Genomic DNA, 22572 nt, shown 5'->3' with positions numbered 1-22572 from the left:
GGGAATTGCATCTTTAACCATATTTAAAAATATGGAGACCAATTAAACATGGTGAGTTATTTACCAATATTGCCATTAACCCTTGTAATCGCCCCATTACACGAAGAGAGCAGGGTTTCTCTAATAAGCATGTAAGCGGTTGACTGAGCTTCTCCGCCCAGCAGACACCAGATGTTTGGCCATCATCTCTTCTGTCTCCAGCCCGTCCTTGACTTCAAGGTAAACAAAGGCGGTGAGTGGCATCAACGCTGGCTTGCTCTTCTTGATTAGCTCCACAGGTGTCTCCTCGGCGTTCTCCTGCCCCTCAAATGGCAGGAAAAGCATTTCCAAAAGTCCTCCAACAACTCCAAGTATAGCCAGGGTGGAACCAAGCGTGTAGATCTTCACGAAGCCCCAGCAGGGCCTTTGGTTCAGCATCTCCTTGGCAAATGGGATGATCTCAGTAATGTTGTTCATATTTGTGCACTTCGAGTGGTCTGTAGATGAGTAAAAAACTTAAATTCTACCCATACGTTTCCACAGAATTAAACAAGACATTTTGGTTTATTTTAGGATTATTTAAGCATAGAAAGACCTTCATACTCACTTGAAAGCAAAATCAAAAATGCTGCCCACTTCTCACTGTTTAGACCAATCAGGAATCCGAAGGCAGAAAGATGAGAGGCAGAATGTGCCATTTAAACACCTCCAGGATTAAGTCGACTCCCACAGCGGAGACAAAATGCATATTCATGAGGACTCTTGTGCCATTGCTTTTTATGGCTTTTAGGTGAAAGGGCATGGGGATGAGAAGTGAAACAAATGAACCCTGTAGCTGAAACTGTGCATGTGTCATTACACAAAGTCTGGACGTGTCAGAATTACAGCCGCACAGTCATCCTGTGTGTAGAATATAGATAAATCAACAATGTAAACACACGTTTGTGTGGTTTGTGTTGTGTTGTTTGCGACCACAAACGTTGAGATGCTGTGAGGCTTATTGAACCCTAACAGATAAGGTTTATTATGACGTCTGATCGAGCGGCCTGTGCTGCTCCAGCTCATGTACACTATCGTGAGTGTGTTTTCCAGGTATTGCTCATGTTGTGAGGACCTAAATCTGTTTACACAGTCACATTTTGGGGACAAAAAGCAAGTCCCCATAGGATAAATTATTACATTTTAAGGCAAAGGCATGCAGTATGGTTAGGATGAGGTTTGGGTTGAATGTAAGTCAATGTCTTCTGATGTCATGGAATTGTGTGTGGCCCCTGCCCTTTGACCTCATTTTCGACAGAAACCTTGTGAAATGTGTCTGATCTTTGTCACAGAGAAAGTTGGCATATGCACTCACTGTAATAGCCAACATCACAGGATGTCGATGTTTTCTTTTCGGCACGCACACTGAGTCACAGATGTCCTGCTCGGTAATTACTCAGTTTGACAAATAGCTAATTCTGATTTCTTCTTTCGAGACAGATTACAGACACTCATGTACTCATGGTCTGCAGAGGACACAACCTTTACTTTCCTTAGGTTTAAGGTTATTAATAATATAATGAAAAATTAACACTGTCTTTCTTGAACCATAGTAAACATTTCCTTTTGCACACTGATTTCGTTTATTTTACAAAATCCTTGGGAAGCCCTCTAACCATCAGCCTTGACTGAACTGTTAAATGTTAGCATATTAATATGTTAATCTAACAACACAGTAAATGTTGTACCTGCTGACATTAATCTAATCTAATCTAATAATAGCTAGATAACAATTGAGTAATATTAGTTCATATTTGTGAGTGTTTAGTAATCATTAACGATTAATAAACACTCACTAATATAAGTAAACATAAAGCTAATATAATATTAGTAAAGGTTCAGCAGCATGAAACTAAAACAAATACACAAAAAAATGATGATTTTTGTGTATTTGATGCAATGTGTCTGAATTGAAAAACAACCTTTCCTCCCCATTGGTCAGTGATGATGGTCAGACGTTCCCAAACAACTCTCTGCTAAGTGCAAAAACCTTTGCACCACATTTCTGGTCTCCTCTCCTCTGCTTGAATGGGCAGTCTGTCTCTGTACTGGACTTCCTCATGTTGACCATGTTGTGATTCAGGGCAGCTGAGGAGGGTTAACGGTGCAGGTTCCCGAGCTCCGGGAAGAGAAGGGTGAGGAGGACACACGTGAATGTGTACAGAAGAATTGTAAACACATTTTCTACACACATGTCTCTAATAAAAAGTGCAAAGCTCAGTGTGTTATTCACTCTGTAATTCAGAATTAGACTTTTTGCACTTTGTCTATATTAGCAAATGCTGGAGACCTGTGGTGAACAATAAAATGGTAAACCAGGAGTGACTAGCAAGAATTTCAGAGGATTCATGGGGACTTTTAGCTTCAGAGCCTGATTAATTTTTGATAAAACCTGAAAGTTTCAGTTTGAGCTTGATTGTGAGGACACATTTTATTATGTGTTGGCTGACTATAATTTACTGTTTATAGTGTCCCTTAATTAACATTAATTAATGCATTAATAAGCAGTTAATTATTGTTTACAACTCAAACTATGAAGCATTAAAATGTTTAATAGTGTAATAAGTTATCATTATGTATGTATTCATCATTAGTAATAATTTACTAGACTAAGTAACAGCATCTACTAATCATTTGCAATATGGTGTGTAATATATGTTATCTGGATGTTATGATACCTATTGTGTTATCCAAATTTTGTCAAGCATAGCATTTCGTCGTCCAAAATGTTTTTTTTGAAAAAACTTTTTTTTGAAAAATCTTTTTTGGTCCAAAATTTGACAAAAACATCATACTATACTATGTTGTTCAAAATTTAACAAAATCACCATACTATACTATCCATCCATCCATTATCTACAGCTTTATCCTCCACCAGAGGGTCGACCAAAACCTTTTTTTGGTCTAAAATTTGACAAAAACATCATAGTATACTGTTGTCCATAATTTGACAAAAACATCATACTATACTATGTTGTTCAAAATTGGAGAAAAACATCACACTATACTGTCATCCAAAATTTCAAAACATTTTTGAAAAAAAGATTTTCGTCCAAAATTGGAGAAAAACATCATACTATATGTCGTCCAAAATTTCACAATTTTTTTGAAAAAAAGATTTTCGTCCAAAATTAGACAAAAACATCATACTATACTATGTCGTCCAAAATGTGCAAATTTTTTTGAAAAAAAGATTTTGGTCCAAAATTTGACAAAAAACGTCATACTATACTATGTCGTCCAAAATTTCAAATTTTTTTTCAAAAAAGAAGTCTTTGGTCCAAAATTTGACAAAAACATCATACTATACTATGTAGTACGTCATACTACACTATGTCGTCCACAATGTGACCATTTTTTGAAAAAAAAAGATTTGGTCCAAAATTTGACAAAAACAACATACTATACTATGTCGTCCAAAATCTGACAATTTTTTTGAAAACCTTTTTCTTTAGTCCAAAACTTGACAAAAATGTCTTACAATATTATGTAATACGTCGTACTACACTATGTCGTCCACAATGTGACCATTTTTTGAAAAAAAAAATGTGGTCCAAAATTTGACAAAAACGACATACTATATACTATGTCGTCCAAAATCTGAGAATTTTTTTTGGTCCAAAACTTGACTAAAACATCATACTATACTATGTAGTACGTCATACTACACTATGTCTTCCAAAATGTGACATTTTTTGAAAAAAAAATTTGGTCCAAAATTTGACAAAAACGACCTACTATACTATGTCGTCCAAAATCTGACAATTTTTTTGAAAATCTTTTTTTTGGTCCAAAACTTGACAAAAACATCATACTAAACTATGTAGTACGTCATACTACATTATGTCTTCCAAAATGTGACATTTTTTGAAAAAAAAATTTGGTCCAAAATTTGACAAAAACGACATACTATACTATGTCGTTCAAAATCTGACAATTTATTGGAATATCTTTTTTTTTGTCCAAAACTTGACAGAAACGTCATACTATACTATGTAGTATGTCATACTACACAATGTCGTCCACAATGTGACCATTTAAAAAAAAAAAAAAATTTGGTCCAAAATTTGACAAAAACAGCATACTATACTATGTCATCCAAAATCTGACTATTTTTTTGAAAACCTTTTTCTTTAGTCCAAAACTTGACAAAAACGTCTTACAATATTATGTAATACGTCGTACTACACTATGTCGTCCACAATGTGACCATTTTTTGGAAAAAAAAATTTGGTCCAAAATTTGACAAAAACCACATACTATACTATGTCGTCCAAAATCTGAATGTTTTTTTGAAAAACCTTTTTTTGGTCCAAAATTTGACAAAAACGACATACTTTACTATGTCGTCCAAAATCTGACAATTTTTTGGAATATCTTTTTTTTGTCCAAAACTTGACAGAAACGTCATACTATACTATGTAGTACGTCATACTACACTATGTCGTCCACAATGTGACCATTTTTTGAAAAAAAAAATTTGGTCCAAAATTTGACAAAAAACAGCATACTATACTATGTCGTCCAAAATCTGACTATTTTTTTGAAAAGCTTTTTCTTTAGTCCAAAACTTGACAAAAATGTCTTACAATATTATGTAATACGTCGTACTACAATATGTCGTCCACAATGTGACCATTTTTTGAAAAAATAAATGTGGTCCAAAATTGACAAAAACGACATTCTATACTATGTCGTCCAAAATCGGACAATTTTTTTGAAAAGCATTTTTTTGGTTCAAAACCTGACAAAAACATCATATTATACTATGTAGTACGTCATACTATACTATGTCTTCCAAAATGTGACATTTTTTGAAAAAAAAATTTGGTCCAAAATTTGACAAAAACGACATACTATACTATGTCGTCCAAAATCTGACAATTTTTTGGAATATCTTTTTTTTGTCCAAAACTTGACAGAAATGTCATACTATACTATGTAGTATGTCATACTACACTATGTCGTCCACAATGTGACCATTTTTTGAAAAAAAAAATTTGGTCCAAAATTTGACAAAAACAGCATACTATATACTATGTCGTCCAAAATCTGACTATTTTTTTGAAAACCTTTTTCTTTAGTCCAAAACTTGACAAAAATGTCTTACAATATTATGTAATACGTCGTACTACACTATGTCGTCCACAATGTGACCATTTTTTGAAAAAAAGAAATGTGGTCCAAAATTGACAAAAACGAAATACTATACTATGTCGTCCAAAATCTGACAATTTTTTTGAAAATCTTTTTTTTGGTCCAAAACTTGACAAAAACATCATATTATACTATGTAGTACGTCATACTATACTAATTCGTCCACAATGTGACCATTTTTTGAAAAAAAAATAATTGGTCCAAAATTTGACAAAAACGACATACTATACTATGTCGTCCAAAATCTGACAATGTTTTTGAAAAACATTTTTTTGGTCCAAAACTTGACAAAAACATCATACTATACTATGTAGTACGTCATACTACATTATGTCTTCCAAAATGTGAAATTTTTTGAAAAAAAAATTTGGTCCAAAATTTGACAAAAACGACATACTATACTATGTCGTCCAAAATCTGACAATTTTTTGGAATATCTTTTTTTTGTCCAAAACTTGACAGAAATGTCATACTATACTATGTAGTATGTCATACTACACTATGTCGTCCACAATGCGACCATTTCTTGAAAAAAAAAATTTGGTCCAAAATTTGACAAAAACAGCATACTATATACTATGTCGTCCAAAATCTGACTATTTTTTTGAAAACCTTTTTCTTTAGTCCAAAACTTGACAAAAATGTCTTACAATATTATGTAATACGTCGTACTACACTGTGTCGTCCACAATGTGACCATTTTTTGAAAAAAAGAAATGTGGTCCAAAATTTGACAAAAACGACATGCTATACTATGTCGTTCAAAATCTGACAATTTTTTGGAATATCTTTTTTTTGTCCAAAACTTGACAGAAACGTCATACTATACTATGTAGTACGTCATACTACACTATGTCGTCCACAATGTGACCATTTTTTGAAAAAAAAAATTTGGTCCAAAATTTGACAAAAACAGCATACTATACTATGTCGTCCAAAATCTGACTATTTTTTTGAAAACCTTTTTCTTTAGTCCAAAACTTGACACAAATGTCTTACAATATAATGTAGTACGTCATACTACACTATGTCGTCCACAATGTGACCATTTTTTGAAAAAAGAATTTGGTCCAAAATTTGACAAAAACGACATACTATACTATGTCGTCCAAAATCTGAATGTTTTTTTGAAAAACCTTCTTTTGGTCCAAAACTTGACAAAAACGTCATACTTTACTATGTCTAAATTTCTACATCTCCGTTATTGGGAGGCAAGAGAGGGGGAGAATGACATAACGGATCGGACACTCGATGCGGGATTCGAACCAGGGCCACCTGGAGAGGGGACAAAAGCTTCAACACATGGGGCAGGTCGGGTGCTCTACCATTTGAGCTAAAGTACAAGTTGAACATAACAGTTTTTTGAGTAACATTTATTGAGTCGAATATTTGACAAAAACGACATACTATACTATGTCGCCAAAAATCTGACAATTTTTTCTTGGTCCAAAATTTGACAAAAACGACATACTATACTATGTCGTTCAAAATCTGACAATTTATTGGAATATCTTTTTTTTTGTCCAAAACTTGACAGAAACGTCATACTATACTATGTAGTATGTCATACTACACAATGTCGTCCACAATGTGACCATTTAAAAAAAAAAAAAAGATTTGGTCCAAAATTTGACAAAAACAGCATACTATACTATGTCATCCAAAATCTGACTATTTTTTTGAAAACCTTTTTCTTTAGTCCAAAACTTGACAAAAATGTCTTACAATATTATGTAATACGTCGTACTACACTATGTCGTCCACAATGTGACCATTTTTTGGAAAAAAAATTTTGGTCCAAAATTTGACAAAAACCACATACTATACTATGTCGTCCAAAATCTGAATGTTTTTTTGAAAAACCTTTTTTTGGTCCAAAATTTGACAAAAACGACATACTTTACTATGTCGTCCAAAATCGGACAATTTTTTTGAAAAGCATTTTTTTGGTTCAAAACCTGACAAAAACATCATATTATACTATGTAGTACGTCATACTATACTGTCTTCCAAAATGTGACATTTTTTGAAAAAAAAATTTGGTCCAAAATTTGACAAAAACGACATACTATACTATGTCGTCCAAAATCTGACAATTTTTTGGAATATCTTTTTTTTGTCCAAAACTTGACAGAAATGTCATACTATACTATGTAGTATGTCATACTACACTATGTCGTCCACAATGTGACCATTTTTTGAAAAAAAAAATTTGGTCCAAAATTTGACAAAAACAGCATACTATATACTATGTCGTCCAAAATCTGACTATTTTTTTGAAAACCTTTTTCTTTAGTCCAAAACTTGACAAAAATGTCTTACAATATTATGTAATACGTCATACTACACTATGTCGTCCACAATGTGACCATTTTTTGAAAAAAAGAAATGTGGTCCAAAATTGACAAAAACGACATACTATACTATGTCGTCCAAAATCTGACAATTTTTTTGAAAATCTTTTTTTTGGTCCAAAACTTGACAAAAACATCATATTATACTATGTAGTACGTCATACTATACTAATTCGTCCACAATGTGACCATTTTTTGAAAAAAAAATAATTGGTCCAAAATTTGACAAAAACGACATACTATACTATGTCGTCCAAAATCTGACAATGTTTTTGAAAAACATTTTTTTGGTCCAAAACTTGACAAAAACATCATACTATACTATGTAGTACGTCATACTACATTATGTCTTCCAAAATGTGAAATTTTTTGAAAAAAAAATTTGGTCCAAAATTTGACAAAAACGACATACTATACTATGTCGTCCAAAATCTGACAATTTTTTGGAATATCTTTCTTTAGTCCAAAACTTGACAGAAATGTCATACTATACTATGTAATACGTCGTACTACACTGTGTCGTCCACAATGTGACCATTTTTTGAAAACAAGAAATGTGGTCCAAAATTGACAAAAACGACATGCTATACTATGTCGTCCAAAATCTGACAATTTTTTTGAAAATCTTTTTTTTGGTCCAAAACTTGACAAAAACATCATATTATACTATGTAGTACGTCATACTATACTAATTCGTCCACAATGTGACCATTTTTTGAAAAAAAAATAATTGGTCCAAAATTTGACAAAAACGACATACTATACTATGTCGTCCAAAATCTGACAATGTTTTTGAAAAACATTTTTTTGGTCCAAAACTTGACAAAAACATCATACTATACTATGTAGTACGTCATACTACATTATGTCTTCCAAAATGTGAAATTTTTTGAAAAAAAATTTGGTCCAAAATTTGACAAAAAACGACATACTATACTATGTCGTCCAAAATCTGACAATTTTTTGGAATATCTTTTTTTTGTCCAAAACTTGACAGAAACGTCATACTATACTATGTAGTACGTCATACTACACTATGTCGTCCACAATGTGACCATTTTTTGAAAAAAAAACATTTGGTCCAAAATTTGACAAAAACAGCATACTATACTATGTCGTCCAAAATCTGACAATTTTTTTGAAAACCTTTTTCTTTAGTCCAAAACTTGACAAAAATGTCTTACAATATTATGTAATACGTCGTACTACAATATGTCGTCCACAATGTGACCATTTTTTGAAAAAATAAATGTGGTCCAAAATTGACAAAAACGACATACTATACTATGTCGTCCAAAATCTGACAATTTTTTTTAAAATCTTTTTTTTGGTCCAAAACTTGACAAAAACATCATATTATACTATGTAGTACGTCATACTATACTAATTCGTCCACAATGTGACCATTTTTTGAAAAAAAAATTTGGTCCAAAATTTGACAAAAACGACATACTATACTATGTCGTCCAAAATCTGACAATGTTTTTGAACAAACACTTTTTTGGTCCAAAACTTGACAAAAACGTCATACTATACTATGTAGTACGTCATACTACACTATGTCGTACATAATGTGACCATTTTTTGAAAAAAAAATTTGGTCCAAAATTTGACAAAAACCACATAGTATACTATGTCGTCCAAAATCTGAATGTTTTTTTTGAAAAACCTTTTTTTGGTCCAAAACTTGACAAAAACGTCATACTTTACTATGTCTAAATTTCTACATCTCCGTTATTGGGAGGCAGAGAGGGGGAGAATGACATAACGGATCGGACACTCGATGCGGGATTCGAACCAGGGCCACCTGTAGAAGGGACAAAAGCTTCAACACATGGGGCAGGTCCGGTGCTCTACCATCTGAGCTAAAGGACAAGTCAAACATAACAGTTTTTTGAGTAACATTTATTGAGTCGAATATTTGACAAAAACGACATACTATACTGTGTCATCCAAAATCTGACAATTTTTTTTTTGTCCAAAACTTGACAAAAACAACATACTATACTATGTAGTACGTCATACTACATTATGTCTTCCAAAATGTGAAATTTTTTGAAAAAAAATTTGGTCCAAAATTTGACAAAAACGACATACTATACTATGTCGTCCAAAATCTGACAATTTTTTGGAATATCTTTTTTTTGTCCAAAACTTGACAGAAACGTCATACTATACTATGTAGTACGTCATACTACACTATGTCGTCCACAATGTGACCATTTTTTGAAAAAAAAAATTTGGTCCAAAATTTGACAAAAACAGCATACTATACTATGTCGTCCAAAATCTGACTATTTTTTCGAAAAGCTTTTTCTTTAGTCCAAAACTTGACAAAAATGTCTTACAATATTATGTAATACGTCGTACTACACTATGTCGTCCACAATGTGACCATTTTTTGAAAAAATAAATGTGGTCCAAAATTGACAAAAACGACATACTATACTATGTCGTCCAAAATCGGACAATTTTTTTGAAAAGCATTTTTTTGGTCCAAAACCTGACAAAAACATCATATTATACTATGTAGTACGTCATACTATACTATGTCTTCCAAAATGTGACATTTTTTGAAAAAAAAATTTGGTCCAAAATTTGACAAAAACGACATACTATACTATGTCGTCCAAAATCGGACTATTTTTTTGAATATCTTTTTTTTGTCCAAAACTTGACAAAAATGTCATACTATACTATGTAGTATGTCATACTACACTATGTCGTCCACAATGTGACCATTTTTTGAAAAAAAGAAATGTGGTCCAAAATTGACAAAAACGACATGCTATACTATGTCGTCCAAAATCTGACAATTTCTTTGAAAATCTTTTTTTTGGTCCAAAACTTGACAAAAACATCATATTATACTATGTAGTATGTCATATTATACTAATTCGTCCACAATGTGACCATTTTTTGAAAAAAAAAAATTTGGTCCAAAATTTGACAAAAACAACATACTATACTATGTCGTCCAAAATCTGACAATTTTTTTGAAAACCTTTTTCTTTAGTCCAAAACTTGACACAAATGTCTTACAATATAATGTAGTACGTCATACTACACTATGTCGTCCACAATGTGACCATTTTTTGAAAAAAAGAAATGTGGTCCAAAATTGACAAAAACGACATACTATACTATGTCGTCCAAAATGTAACCATTTTTTTGAAAAACATTTTTTTGGTCCATAACTTGACAAAAACGTCATACTATACTATGTAGTACGTCATACTACACTATTTCGTCCACAATGTGACCATTTTTTGAAAAAAAAAATTTGGTCCAAAAATTGACAAAAACGACATACTATACTATGTCGTCCAAAATCTGACAATTTTTTTGAAAATCTTTTTTTGGTCCAAAACTTGACAAAAACATCATATTATACTATGTAGTACGTCATACTATACTAATTCGTCCACAATGTGACCATTTTTTGAAAAAAAAAATTTGGTCCAAAATTTGACAAAAACGACATACTATATACTATGTCGTCCAAAATCTGACAATGTTTTTGAAAAACATTTTTTTGGTCCAAAACTTGACAAAAACTTCATACTATACTATGTAGTACGTCATACTATACTATGTCGTCCAAAATGTGACAATTTTCTGAAAAAAAAATTTGGTCCAAAACTTGACAAAAACGTCATACTATACTATGTCGTCCAAAATCTGACAATTTTTTTGAAAATCTTTTTTTGGTCCAAAACTTGACAAAAACATCATATTATACTATGTAGTACGTCATACTATACTAATTCGTCCACAATGTGACCATTTTTTGAAAAAAAAAATTTGGTCCAAAATTTGACAAAAACGACATACTATATACTATGTCGTCCAAAATCTGACAATGTTTTTGAAAAACATTTTTTTGGTCCAAAACTTGACAAAAACTTCATACTATACTATGTAGTACGTCATACTATACTATGTCGTCCAAAATGTGACAATTTTCTGAAAAAAAAATTTGGTCCAAAACTTGACAAAAACGTCATACTATACTATGTAGTATGTCGTACTACACTATGTCGACCACAATGTGACCATTTTTTGAAAAAAAAATTTGGTCCAAAATTTGACAAAAATGACATACTATACTATGTCGTCCAAAATCTGACAATTTTTTTGAAAAACTTTTTTTTTGTACAAAACTTGACTCAAACACATGAGACAACTCCAGATAAAGACAGGTCATTTTATTTGTCCCCAGATGAGGTTGAACATGCGGTTTTGGATTTAATACTAAAACTACATAAACAACAGTTACTGTTCAATGAATAGTGGAAAATAAAATGGGAGAAAAACAAATTCAAAGACTGCAATCAAACATGAATGAGCACCCGTCTCTACATACAGCTGTAGAGATAACAACAATAATGAATTATTTACAGTCAGACATGAAACTCTATTACTGTGCATTTACATGACCATTCACCTTTTTCTAGTACACTGATGGTATTAATCTCAATGTCGTTAAATAAAGGTAAATAAATAGCAAGTTATACTGTTTTAACAGTTTTCCTTTATTCAAAAAAGAAATTGATATTTAAAAAAATAAAATAGAACACAACTTTACAAGAATAAATATCAATATGGCTCTTCTAAAGCTGTGTACAGTGTTACTTTTCCATTCTCTGAATACAGGTCAGCTACAGGGTGAAGATTTACACATGTCTTAAACACAGTACAATAATTTGTCTGTTTTGTAACATGTTACCTTGAAATAAAGTGCCAATAAATGATCAAATTTAACATGATAAAAAGTCAGGAAACCTGAAATAACATTAAGTGACATTTAGTGACATAAACGATCATAAACCGCTTCACCATGCACTGGATAATCATTCATATGGAGCTCGACGGCAGGTGAAACTCTCTGAATACTGCGTCTGTGCATCTAAACCAAAGTGAGTCGTGTGTGTACGGTTGTGTACCTCTATGCGGTTGCTTGGAGGCATCATAGGCACACTTTGAAAAAAAATAAAATAAAAAAAGATGTCCCACAGACTGCGTGGACCTCGCAGATGTACTCGGGTAGATCTGTCAGAGGATCAAACACTTCTCATTCTCAGTGACAGGGGGAGCTGCAGACACACGGCAGCTGCATGCTGAGTCAGCACAGCAACACTGACCTGCAGAGGGCAGAGAAAAACACGTAAAATCTAAATGTTATATAATGTCTTAATTGCTATGAATTATCAGCAAAACACATGAGAACAAACTTGCACAATGTCATAGCTGAGGTGTGTGCTACCCAAATGCTTTACTGTAACTTACCAAGTAAAATGCTTTTTCACATAAGCTTCACGTACAGCCTTCACATGATTGAGCAAACTCGTGTCTGCTCAATCTTTTCATTGCGGTTCTTACAATACCTGGAAGTAGAAAAAGAATGTTTTTGACGTGAGTGAGTCAGTCTTGCCTTGGTCACAAAGTCAGGATTTTAGAGCCTGAAATAAAGCTGGTACAAACCCATTAAGGTTGGCGGGCTCTGAGTGGTACACATGTTTGCCCTGCTCAGCTATAGTGGGTGCGTGATGTGGGCCACAGTCGCTGTGACTAGCTTTCAGCGCGTGGTAATGGCTCTTGGGTTCGACGTGGCTCTGGGGCAGGGGTATGCGCGTCGTCCCCTGTGCGTTCTCGCCGACCTTCGCCCTGCCGGGGTCGAGCTTCTCCGGGTCGAGTCGTTTGCGCGGCTTCGTCGGGGAAGACAAGTCGATCACCTTGATGTCTGGGATGCTGGCCTGCCTCACCACCAGCTCAGAGTGCGCCTGCTGCAGCTTCTTCATGTGGTTGATGGCCACAGCGGCATTGAAGGCTTGCTGTACAGTTCGAACACAAGAAACATGTCTGTGAGTCACGCGGCGCTGTCTGGACATCAAGTTTGGACTGATTTTTTCTGCTTAGCATTGAAGTGCACTACATCAGCCCGACATCTACTCACAGTGACCTTGATTACGGGAAATATATCTTGCGAAACGGTCCTTAATCAAGAAGGCTCGAGGAGGGCGACCGATTAAACTGCAGCTCCCCCAATGAGATTACCACATCGTAAGCCAAGAAATCAATGATGACTGACCTTCCACTTGGACTTGGCAAAGTTCTTCTGGATCTGGACACTCACAGAATAGTAGATGTCCTGGCTCCGGGCCGTCTTTCCGATAATCCTGGGGAAATGAACGACAGAGAGCGGAATCTGCAGATTTACTTTTATGTAAGAAAAGAATCCTGATTCCGATAAACTCGCACTCATTAATGGTTTAGATAAACCTTGACATTACCTCTTTTTTAGGATTATTTATTGTTATGTTTAATAATCCTTACAGATAATACAGAAAATTTTATTTTGTATTATTTTATGTCATATAATATGTTAGTAGTATGTTCCTTTTACACCCCTCTATGTACAGCCTCCACAAAATGTGATAATTCAAAACAATCACTCTCAGTACCCGACTGTAAAACATCTCTGGTGGACACTAATCTGGCTTATTGAAAACCAGGAAGAGGCTGTGTATATAGTACTTAGACACCTTTATTTGACTCTTTTATTTTGAAACTATCTAAAAAAACAATACTGTAATCCAAGCAGGAAACAAGGCAGATGAATGACACTCACCAGGGATGTCTGAGCGCCTGATCAATGGTGTAGCGCATGTTGGGATCCTTCTGCAACATGTTCCGGATGAAATCTTTAGCTGCATGTAGAGATAGAGATTATGATGATGATGATGATGATGATGATGATGCACCATGTGGCAAAAAAATAAATAAAGCAGGGAAATTTCACACGATAAATGTCAGCTAAAAAGTCAGCGTCTTTACCAGACTCGGATATGTCGTCCCAGAAGGGCGAGTCAAACTCATATTGCGCCTTCATGATCTTTGAGAAGAGTCGTGTCTCGCTCTCTTCATAAAAAGGCGGGTATCCACAGAGTCTGCCCGTCATGAGACAAAGGGTTTGTCAGTGTCAGGAGTACAGGAGCAGGCAATATCCAGACATGGACACAGATTCTGGATTTTTTTTTCAACACAGTTGTTTAGAGATTTTCCCACTGACACTGTGGGAAAAGGAGATTTAGCTTTCTCTAGTTTAATAAAATGAATACTTACAAGATGTAGGTAATGACTCCAATTGACCAGCAGTCCACGGATTTACTGTAGGGCTTCTGCGCCAAAACCTCAGGAGCTAAAAGTGAGAAAACAACAGGTGAAAACAGTGTCTTATTACAGTGCAATATCATTATTATTGGGTGCCAAGAGAGGAACTGTGGTATTGTGTGAGGAAGCAGTGACAATGACGGATGGGTTCAAGGTGGAGGTGGGATTAAATCACGGATTAGCTCTGAGCCCTACCGACATATCCTGGAGTGCCACAGGCGGTCGACATGATGCCGCTGTCCACCATCTTTGACAGGCCAAAGTCACTGATCATCAGCTTGGAGTTTTCATCTGAGCTGTAGTACAGAATGTTCTCAGGCTGCACAAAACAAACAAAACAATGGCTGTTATTTCCCCGGCAGTGAAACACATTTTTGAATATTTATATATATTTAACCTAATATAAAAGTATCATTCCAGAGGATTAAGTTGTGTCTGCCAGTGAAAGTTAATGTTATTGCTGTCTTCTTTAGAGTAAGTAAGATTTAAAGCTTGACATTACTCTTATATTGGTGTGGTCAATGTTAGTTTAGCTTAGATTGGAAAGGGAGGAAACATCAAACCTCTGACTCTTAGAAAAGAACCTAAATCAACTTTATCTCATTTATTTTTGAGTTATAATATTGTAATTTTACTGTGTCATTTACCTTTGAACTTTTGCGAAATCTAAGCACTTACATATTTAGACCAAGTGCTATTTTATGCCATATATCAAATTTACAAGAATGGCACAAATGGACAATTCAATACAACAAATCTTTATTTATCATGGACAATGCAGTGAGACATAGTGAAAATAAAGTGCATCTGATGTACTGCACATATATACAGTATATAGCAATTTGCTAGTTTGTCCCTGGCAGGATCCTTCCTCGTCATCTACTGTATGTAGCTGCTGCAAAAACACAAGGGCAAATAGTTTCCACTCTCTTGAATTTCAAATTTGTACAAAAATAAAATGAATAAAATATTCTGAGGATAGGTAATAATTAGATTCTTGGAAAATGTTGCATGAAGTGTTGCTCACTGCGAGAAGCTGCATAATATTAGAAAATACAGTATGTCATCTATAAAAAGGTTTTTGAATATTATGATGACGATGATGACATTTAGATTTAACATTTAGGTGTAACATTTAATATTTAGATTTAACTATTTAATACATTTCTAAGTTAACAAATATTGTTGTGCTTAAAAGTGACTTTCAAGAGTTTTTCAAGGGTTCTTGGTAACACTAATGGTTCCATTTTGATCCAGAGAACCCTTTAAAACCCCTTTCCTGAATAAAGGGTTTTAAAAGGGTTGGTGCCTTTTATAAAAAGGTTCTACCTGGAGCCAAAAAGGGTTCTCCTATGAGGACAAGCTGAAGAACCTTATAAGATACTACTTTGCACTTTTATTTCTAAGAGTGTACACCTCCTACTTCCCGGACATTGTCACCGTCAAACCCAAATGATCTTCTCATTTCTCTGTCCACAAATATTTTTTTGGTATGAAGGTCCATTTTTGATTTATTGTGCACTTGTAGTCCTAATAGCCGACAGGTTCATACCTTGAGATCACGGTGCACTACATCATTCTGGTGCAGATAGCTGACGGCCTGCAGCACCTGCTTAATCGCCTCACTGGCATCTTTCTCCGAGTAAACTCCCCGCTCCAGGATGCGGTCAAACAGCTCACCGCCCGAAACCCTATAGAGGGAAGAAGATCAACACCGTGATGCTCTTATTATCTTACATCACCCATTTTAATGACTGTACTGAGTGATGGAGCAAAGCTGGAAAACTCACAGCTGCATGACAAGGTAGTAATGGGTCTGACTTTCATAGAAATCCTCCATCCCCACAACGTTTTCATGCTTGAGTCTGTTTTTGAGAAGCAAAATAAAAGCACTTTTATCACGAGCCATGGATTTATCCCATAATCCCACTGCACAACTGACACATTGTTTTAATATAAATCACAGCCAAACAACAACAACAAGAGAACAATATAGGATTACTTAATGCACAGACGTCCGCAGAGACAATATATAATAAACTGAATCACCTCCTCAAGACGGCAATCTCGTTCTCCAGATTCAAGTCCCTCTTCTGTTTCTTCTTCACACACTTCATGGCAAACATTTTCCCCGTCTTCCTCTCCTTCACCATGTAGACTTCTGAGAATGCTCCTCTGTTCACGAACACACACACAAAGCATCGGCCATGAGTTCACGAGCCTGGCAACACAGTTTCACATTAGTCTCTTTTAGTCTCAATACTATTTTATTTGCACTTTAACAGCTTTTCGGCTGTTTTATTCTTTACATCTTTCTTCGTTAATCTTTCTTATGTAGTGTCAAAATAGGAATAATCACGCAGAAGAAAATAGCAACATCAAGGGACTCAATTAAAACCCGCTAAACATCTCTGTGGCTTAACTATTCACAGGTCAGTGGCTTCTTATTCTCTGTGCTGCTACACGTGCTCATGCTCTCCTCCGTGTTGTGTGGGAATACATGTCCTGACAGGGTGGGATTAGGCTTCTTAATCCCTGACGCACCTCTTACACAGGTCGGGTCGCAGACAGGTGTCAAGGCCAGAACATATTACAGCCCTGTCCTCTCTCACTGAGATCATGAACCTGACCCTCGCCGATGAAGATGGCATTTTATATTTAGTTAAAGTGGAATCATTAAAAACTATAATTACTTTTGGAAGATATTGTCTTGACTGCCTGTCACACACGCACTATAACGTGTCACCACAGGGAGGCAGAGAGGACCAATGATCATATCTAGCATCATTGTCATCATTGAATAACAAAGTCTTTTCTCTCTCTAAGCTCTCCTTGAAAAACATTGTAAATGGCAGTGGGCATTTGCAAGTCACTTGACAGCTTGCCAACGTCCGTGTGTAAGCTTAAAATTAGGAACATGTTGTCTCAGCAGAAATCCTCCTCTTTAATGGGATATATTCTCAGAGGAAACTGCCTCCTGTTGCTAGGAAACAAATAGGATGTTGTTTTCACTCTGCGCGACGAGGCCCAAAGGGAGAGTCTGTATCGGCCTTTTCTACGCCATCTACTTTTCCCTCTGGATTCTATTACTCTAAGACAGGAAGCCCAAAAGGACGTAAGACGTAATTGGCTGCAAAGTTCTGTGTTCACCTTCAACACATAATATGAGAAAGTCAACTTTGAACATGAACATGACGACTTCTATTTTAGTTTTTAGTTTCGTAATTCTGTTTTGACCAGTTTCATTCTTTATACGAAGCTCATTAAGAGCTTTGTTGTTTTTTTTCGAATTCTTTGGCTGTAAGTGCCCTCAGCACAGAACTGTTTTTGCCAAAAACATGCTGACGTCACACTGGCAGTGCTTCCTCGCTAACACCTTTATTTACTGCTGGCCTCTGATCTGCTGTTCTCAAGTGGTTCGCTGTGTTGCGTGCTGCATAATAATAATGCTGAGCTCACAATAAAAAAAAGGACACAGAGACCATAAACGTGTGAGTGTGTACAGTATATACACTAACGTGTTGGGAAACAGTCAAAATGTGCAGACAATGTTTTTTTTTTTGTTTTTTTTAACTAGTTCTCTTGTTTTTAAGCAGCAAACTCATTTGACTGGTTTTTAAATCTCTTAATTGTCTTTGTTGTTATTATATTTCTGACTTACTTTTAATATATATATTTAATACAGTTAATAATTGTTAAAATGTTAGAACAACAACCCACAGTGAGGCAGCATTCTTTTACTACAGACCCAAAGAACTGCCTTTTTAGTCTGGTTTTTAATGAAATTCATATGTATTTATTACTTTTATTATATTATGTATTTATATAAGGCAGATTCTGTTTCCTCTTAAATAAAAGATACATTTTTTAAACACAATTTTTGTCAGCTCTACTTTCTTTCTATCCTGTATTTCTATACGAGTAGGAATAATCCAAAGAATACATGTATATTTTGAATTCATGCTTTTGTGAATTGTCTGATCACCTTTAGCTCCATCAACCATAGAGTTTTGTCTAAAACTTCAGTAAAGTAGGCTTCCTTGTGTCAATCCAATCAAAGCGGTAATCTGTCCTCCAACTCAAACAGCATGCTGGGAGTCTGTTAATTATGCCGTGTCCGTCCTGTTTCAAGATAAATGGTTTACTGCAGCTTCCATCAGAATTGCTAAAACATCTAGACATAAAAAATATTCTGTAGAAAAAGGAATCTATGAAGACCAAGCGGCAAATAAAAACCAGTCCGAGTTAATATTTTAGATTTCTTAGTTAAATGCACTCACGATCCCAGCTCCTCCATGAAATCAAAAACATCCTGGATGTTTTCAGTGTTCTTCTTCCACACGTAGTCGGCCTCCTGACGACCCATGTCTGCAGACGCTTCAACAGGGATTTCTTTCAGACGAGAAGAGAGAGAGAGAGAGAAGAGAAGAGAAGATGTCACTCAACACAGCTGGTCCGCGACACTCTGGAGGTGTGGATCCTTGTGCACGCAGTTAAACCCAAACAAATATAATCCCCTTTTAATGTCCATAACACCCTCATCATCATAAACAGTCCTTTGGGATTATTGACGAGTCATGATGAAGCAAGTATGAAGATTGGTTTTGTCTCTCGCCGCCGCTGCTCAGACTGTCTGCAGGAGCAGATCAGTCTTTGTCTGGCAGACAAAAAGGTTAGCGCACTAATCTGTGCTGTAACTAGTACACGAGAGGGTAAACAACAATGTCAGGCTCTGTCCACACAACACTAATGCTGGTGTTGTTATTATTGTATGTGTGAGAATTTAAAAATGCCACAAAATCACAATGGTCTACAGGGAGAATCTCTTAGTTTACTTCTACAGCACAATTCGGTAACACTTTTGATTAGGGAACATACAGTGGGGTAAAAAAAAAAAAAGTGGGAGAACATGCACAATCGGTGGCTAACCGGGTTGCCAGTTACGTCTGAGCTACAATGGCGGAGAAAACAAAACCTAAAAGGGATATTTTGAATTTGAGTGCAGTAACTGTTTTTGTCCACATTCTTACATGTGGCGCCTTTAACACTTTATTCTACATAATCTTATTCTACCTCTATTACGACATGAGTTAAGATATTACCACATAAGGTGTTAATACGTGCTTAATATTTACTAAGGGCTAGCATTCTACTTATATGCATCTCAATGGAGAATATGTGTTCCCTAATCTGTGTTCCATACACAGGGCAACTCAAAGTGCTTAACAGGGGCATAGAAATGCATTAAGAAAATCACAGAATAAAAGCAAGACATTGAAATGACATTAAAATTAAAATAGTCATTAAAATCACGAGAGATAAAAGTGTGATTTGCCAATACAAAGTGCATTTAAAAGACAAAAATGAATTGATAACATGATTATTTAAAGAATTTAAGAAAAAGTAAAAGCAGTAAATAAATAAGTTTTCAGGCCTGAGTTAAAGTTATTGTTATGTTCAGTGTGTAAGGATAAGAAAGCTGGAGAGAAGAGTGGACTGATCTAATAAAACCTAAGGTACTGAGAAGGATTAGGAGCACGTCAAACGAACAGGTTACCCAGTTTAGTTTCCTGTCCTCTTTTCTCTTATATAAGGGATTAGTAACTCTTCATCTGGAGAGCTGACCTCGTCACGGCTCTAAACGTCAAACCTCAAACAACTTCTGAGGGACAAAAACGTGCACAAAAGAACCGCTTAAACCTCTGAAATTAGTTTTTCTAACCCATGCCGATACATATCTGGATTAACATTCGCAGCACTTGTCCTGTATCTGCACGGTCTTAACAGACGTGTCCACACGCCAGTGAGCTCTGATCGTCTCACGTCTTCACTTATGCAACAGAAGATCGCACGGCTGAAAAGCTGGAACAAAACCTCCCTGTTGTTCTTCCTGGCTTAACCTGCACTAAACCCTCCCATTGTGATGCTCGTCAGGACAGAACATGCAAACCCGAGACAGAAATGGATTGACAGCGGGTTCTCGTCTCTCTCCTCTCACAGAGGAACTCAGTGGATGCTGCAGAGCCACAAACAGCACAGTCAAAGCCTGCAGCAGTGATCTCATTTTCACAGTGAGGGGATTTTTAATCATTATCTTAATGAAGGATGACCTGAATTGTTCATGCCGATCACATCTTTAGAAAATGTAAACTGGGTCGATCAGTGTTTCTTTCTTCCTGTGCTCGTTGTTGTTGAGTTGAATAAAAAAAATAAATAAAAAAAAAATTAAAAAAAGACAATATCATCAAATTCTGATGTTTTTGTCCACAAACCAAAAACATATGCAGGTTTGTTTTAATAACAAATAACACAATCAAATGATTAAACCATTATCAAAATAGTGTTCTATTCATTCATTAATTCATTCATCATTGCAGTAGTAGATACTGATAATAACCACCTTTTCTCTGCTTTCATAACACAACAGCAAAACGGTACACGGACTCTGCGGCAAAACTCACATCTGACACAAAAACACCAGCAAGTGCGAGCAGGAATCATTAAAGTATGCATGATTTTAATGTTTAATGCTTGTGCCAGAAGAATACTAAACCACTTTGTTCTCTTAACAGAATACAAATGAAGCAACAGCCGCACTGTGCCTGTGGCTGGAGGGTAAACTAAACAGCTAAGCTAAAAAAATGTTGTTTTGTTTTGTCTATTTGATACATATCAACACAGAATGCATTCATGCAGTCAGTGGCACTTACCTAGAGACTCTGCGCTGCAGGAGCTCGGCTCTGACTCCTCTGTCAAAAGCTCACTGAGGTGTGGACAGATAACAGCGTCAGGCGTCTCACAAATACCTGTTGTCAGGTCTGAGATTACATCCATGGAGAGAGAGAGAGTGAGAGAGTGAGAGGGAGAGAGAGAGGGAGGGAGGACACTCTCAGACAGACTTCAGCTCTGCTGCTGCTGCTGCTGTGTCTTTACACACACTGTTGCTATCTTAAGTAGAAAACAGAGAAGAGTAGATCCTTGTTTATCTATTAAACCAAAACGATTCATTAGAAAAAAAAAGAACTTACTACGCAAATGCCTGCACTGGTACTGCAGTGGAAGATACCAGTAGCAGTCTGCTGCTGATGTTATGTTGCACACAGACGGCCCTCGGCATAACAAACTACTCCACTGCTTGGGGCCCCCCTGGTCACCCCTCAACGACATGGGACAAAATAAACCTTTTAACTTATTTAAAGGAATGAAATTGACACAAACATCAAGATTATACGATGTACGCAAAAAGGCAAAGTCATTCTGATTTCATGATCACGTGATACACCTGCTCAAAACTGCTGTGCAGCTTTTGATTTGATTTAAAGGGGTCATATTATACCCTTATTCTCCAAGTCAAACTAGTTCCCTGGTGTCCTAATGAACATGTCTGTGACATGCTTTGGTCTAAATACCATAAGGATGAGGCACCACAGCAGTTCAATCACTCTGCCAAAACAGCCCTGTTCAGAACGCTCTGTTTTGTAGTATCTCTTTAGGTCTACCTTTAAATTAAAACTAAAGGACAGGAAATGACATCATCCACAGAGGCTACTGGGAGCTAACAGCAGTTAGCATTTGGAAAAGTGATCATTTGCAGGCTCTAGCAGGCACATTGCCGTCATATATAACATGTATCCACTGGACAGATAAATCCTCTGAGGCTGGAAGTTTGTGTAGAACTCTGTGCTGCACTGTGGAGCCAAGAATAGAAGTTTTCGCAAACTTCCGGTTTCCGGATACTGTTGCCCTCGCCAGCACGCTTGCGTGTTCTATGGACAAAGTGGAGAGACAACAATTCCAGGAATTTAGTGCATTGTGACGTCCCAATGAGCGCGGAAGTCAACATTGCACGTTTTATCTCCTGTACTTAGAC

At 35.7% G+C, this 22572-nt stretch overlaps 2 protein-coding genes across 2 annotated transcripts; both read right to left on the bottom strand.

Annotated features, from left to right (window-relative positions):
* Positions 1–120: 120 nt before the first annotated feature.
* Positions 121–456, bottom strand: LOC310932225 (G0/G1 switch protein 2-like; the record flags this gene model as incomplete). The annotated part of the gene is made up of 1 exon (XM_083895517.1): positions 121–456. One exon carries the CDS (start codon positions 454–456, stop codon positions 121–123), a length of 336 nt encoding a protein of 111 aa, XP_083751643.1.
* Positions 457–12858: 12402 nt separating this feature from the next.
* LOC310932224 (calcium/calmodulin-dependent protein kinase type 1D-like) lies at positions 12859–21536 on the bottom strand (the record flags this gene model as incomplete). The annotated part of the gene is made up of 12 exons (XM_083895516.1): positions 12859–12916; positions 13014–13363; positions 13621–13708; positions 14161–14239; positions 14367–14479; positions 14655–14730; positions 14898–15021; positions 16255–16393; positions 16493–16567; positions 16752–16877; positions 18983–19094; positions 21413–21536. 12 exons carry the CDS (start codon positions 21534–21536, stop codon positions 12859–12861), a joined length of 1464 nt encoding a protein of 487 aa, XP_083751642.1.
* Positions 21537–22572: the final 1036 nt, after the last annotated feature.

The sequence above is a fragment of the Microchirus variegatus genome (genome assembly GCF_963457635.1).
Source record: "Microchirus variegatus genome assembly, chromosome: 9".
Classification (NCBI taxonomy): domain Eukaryota; kingdom Metazoa; phylum Chordata; class Actinopteri; order Pleuronectiformes; family Soleidae; genus Microchirus; species Microchirus variegatus.
The sequence above is the reverse complement of the archived record's forward strand: the minus strand, read 5'-3'. Positions and strand labels throughout refer to the sequence as shown.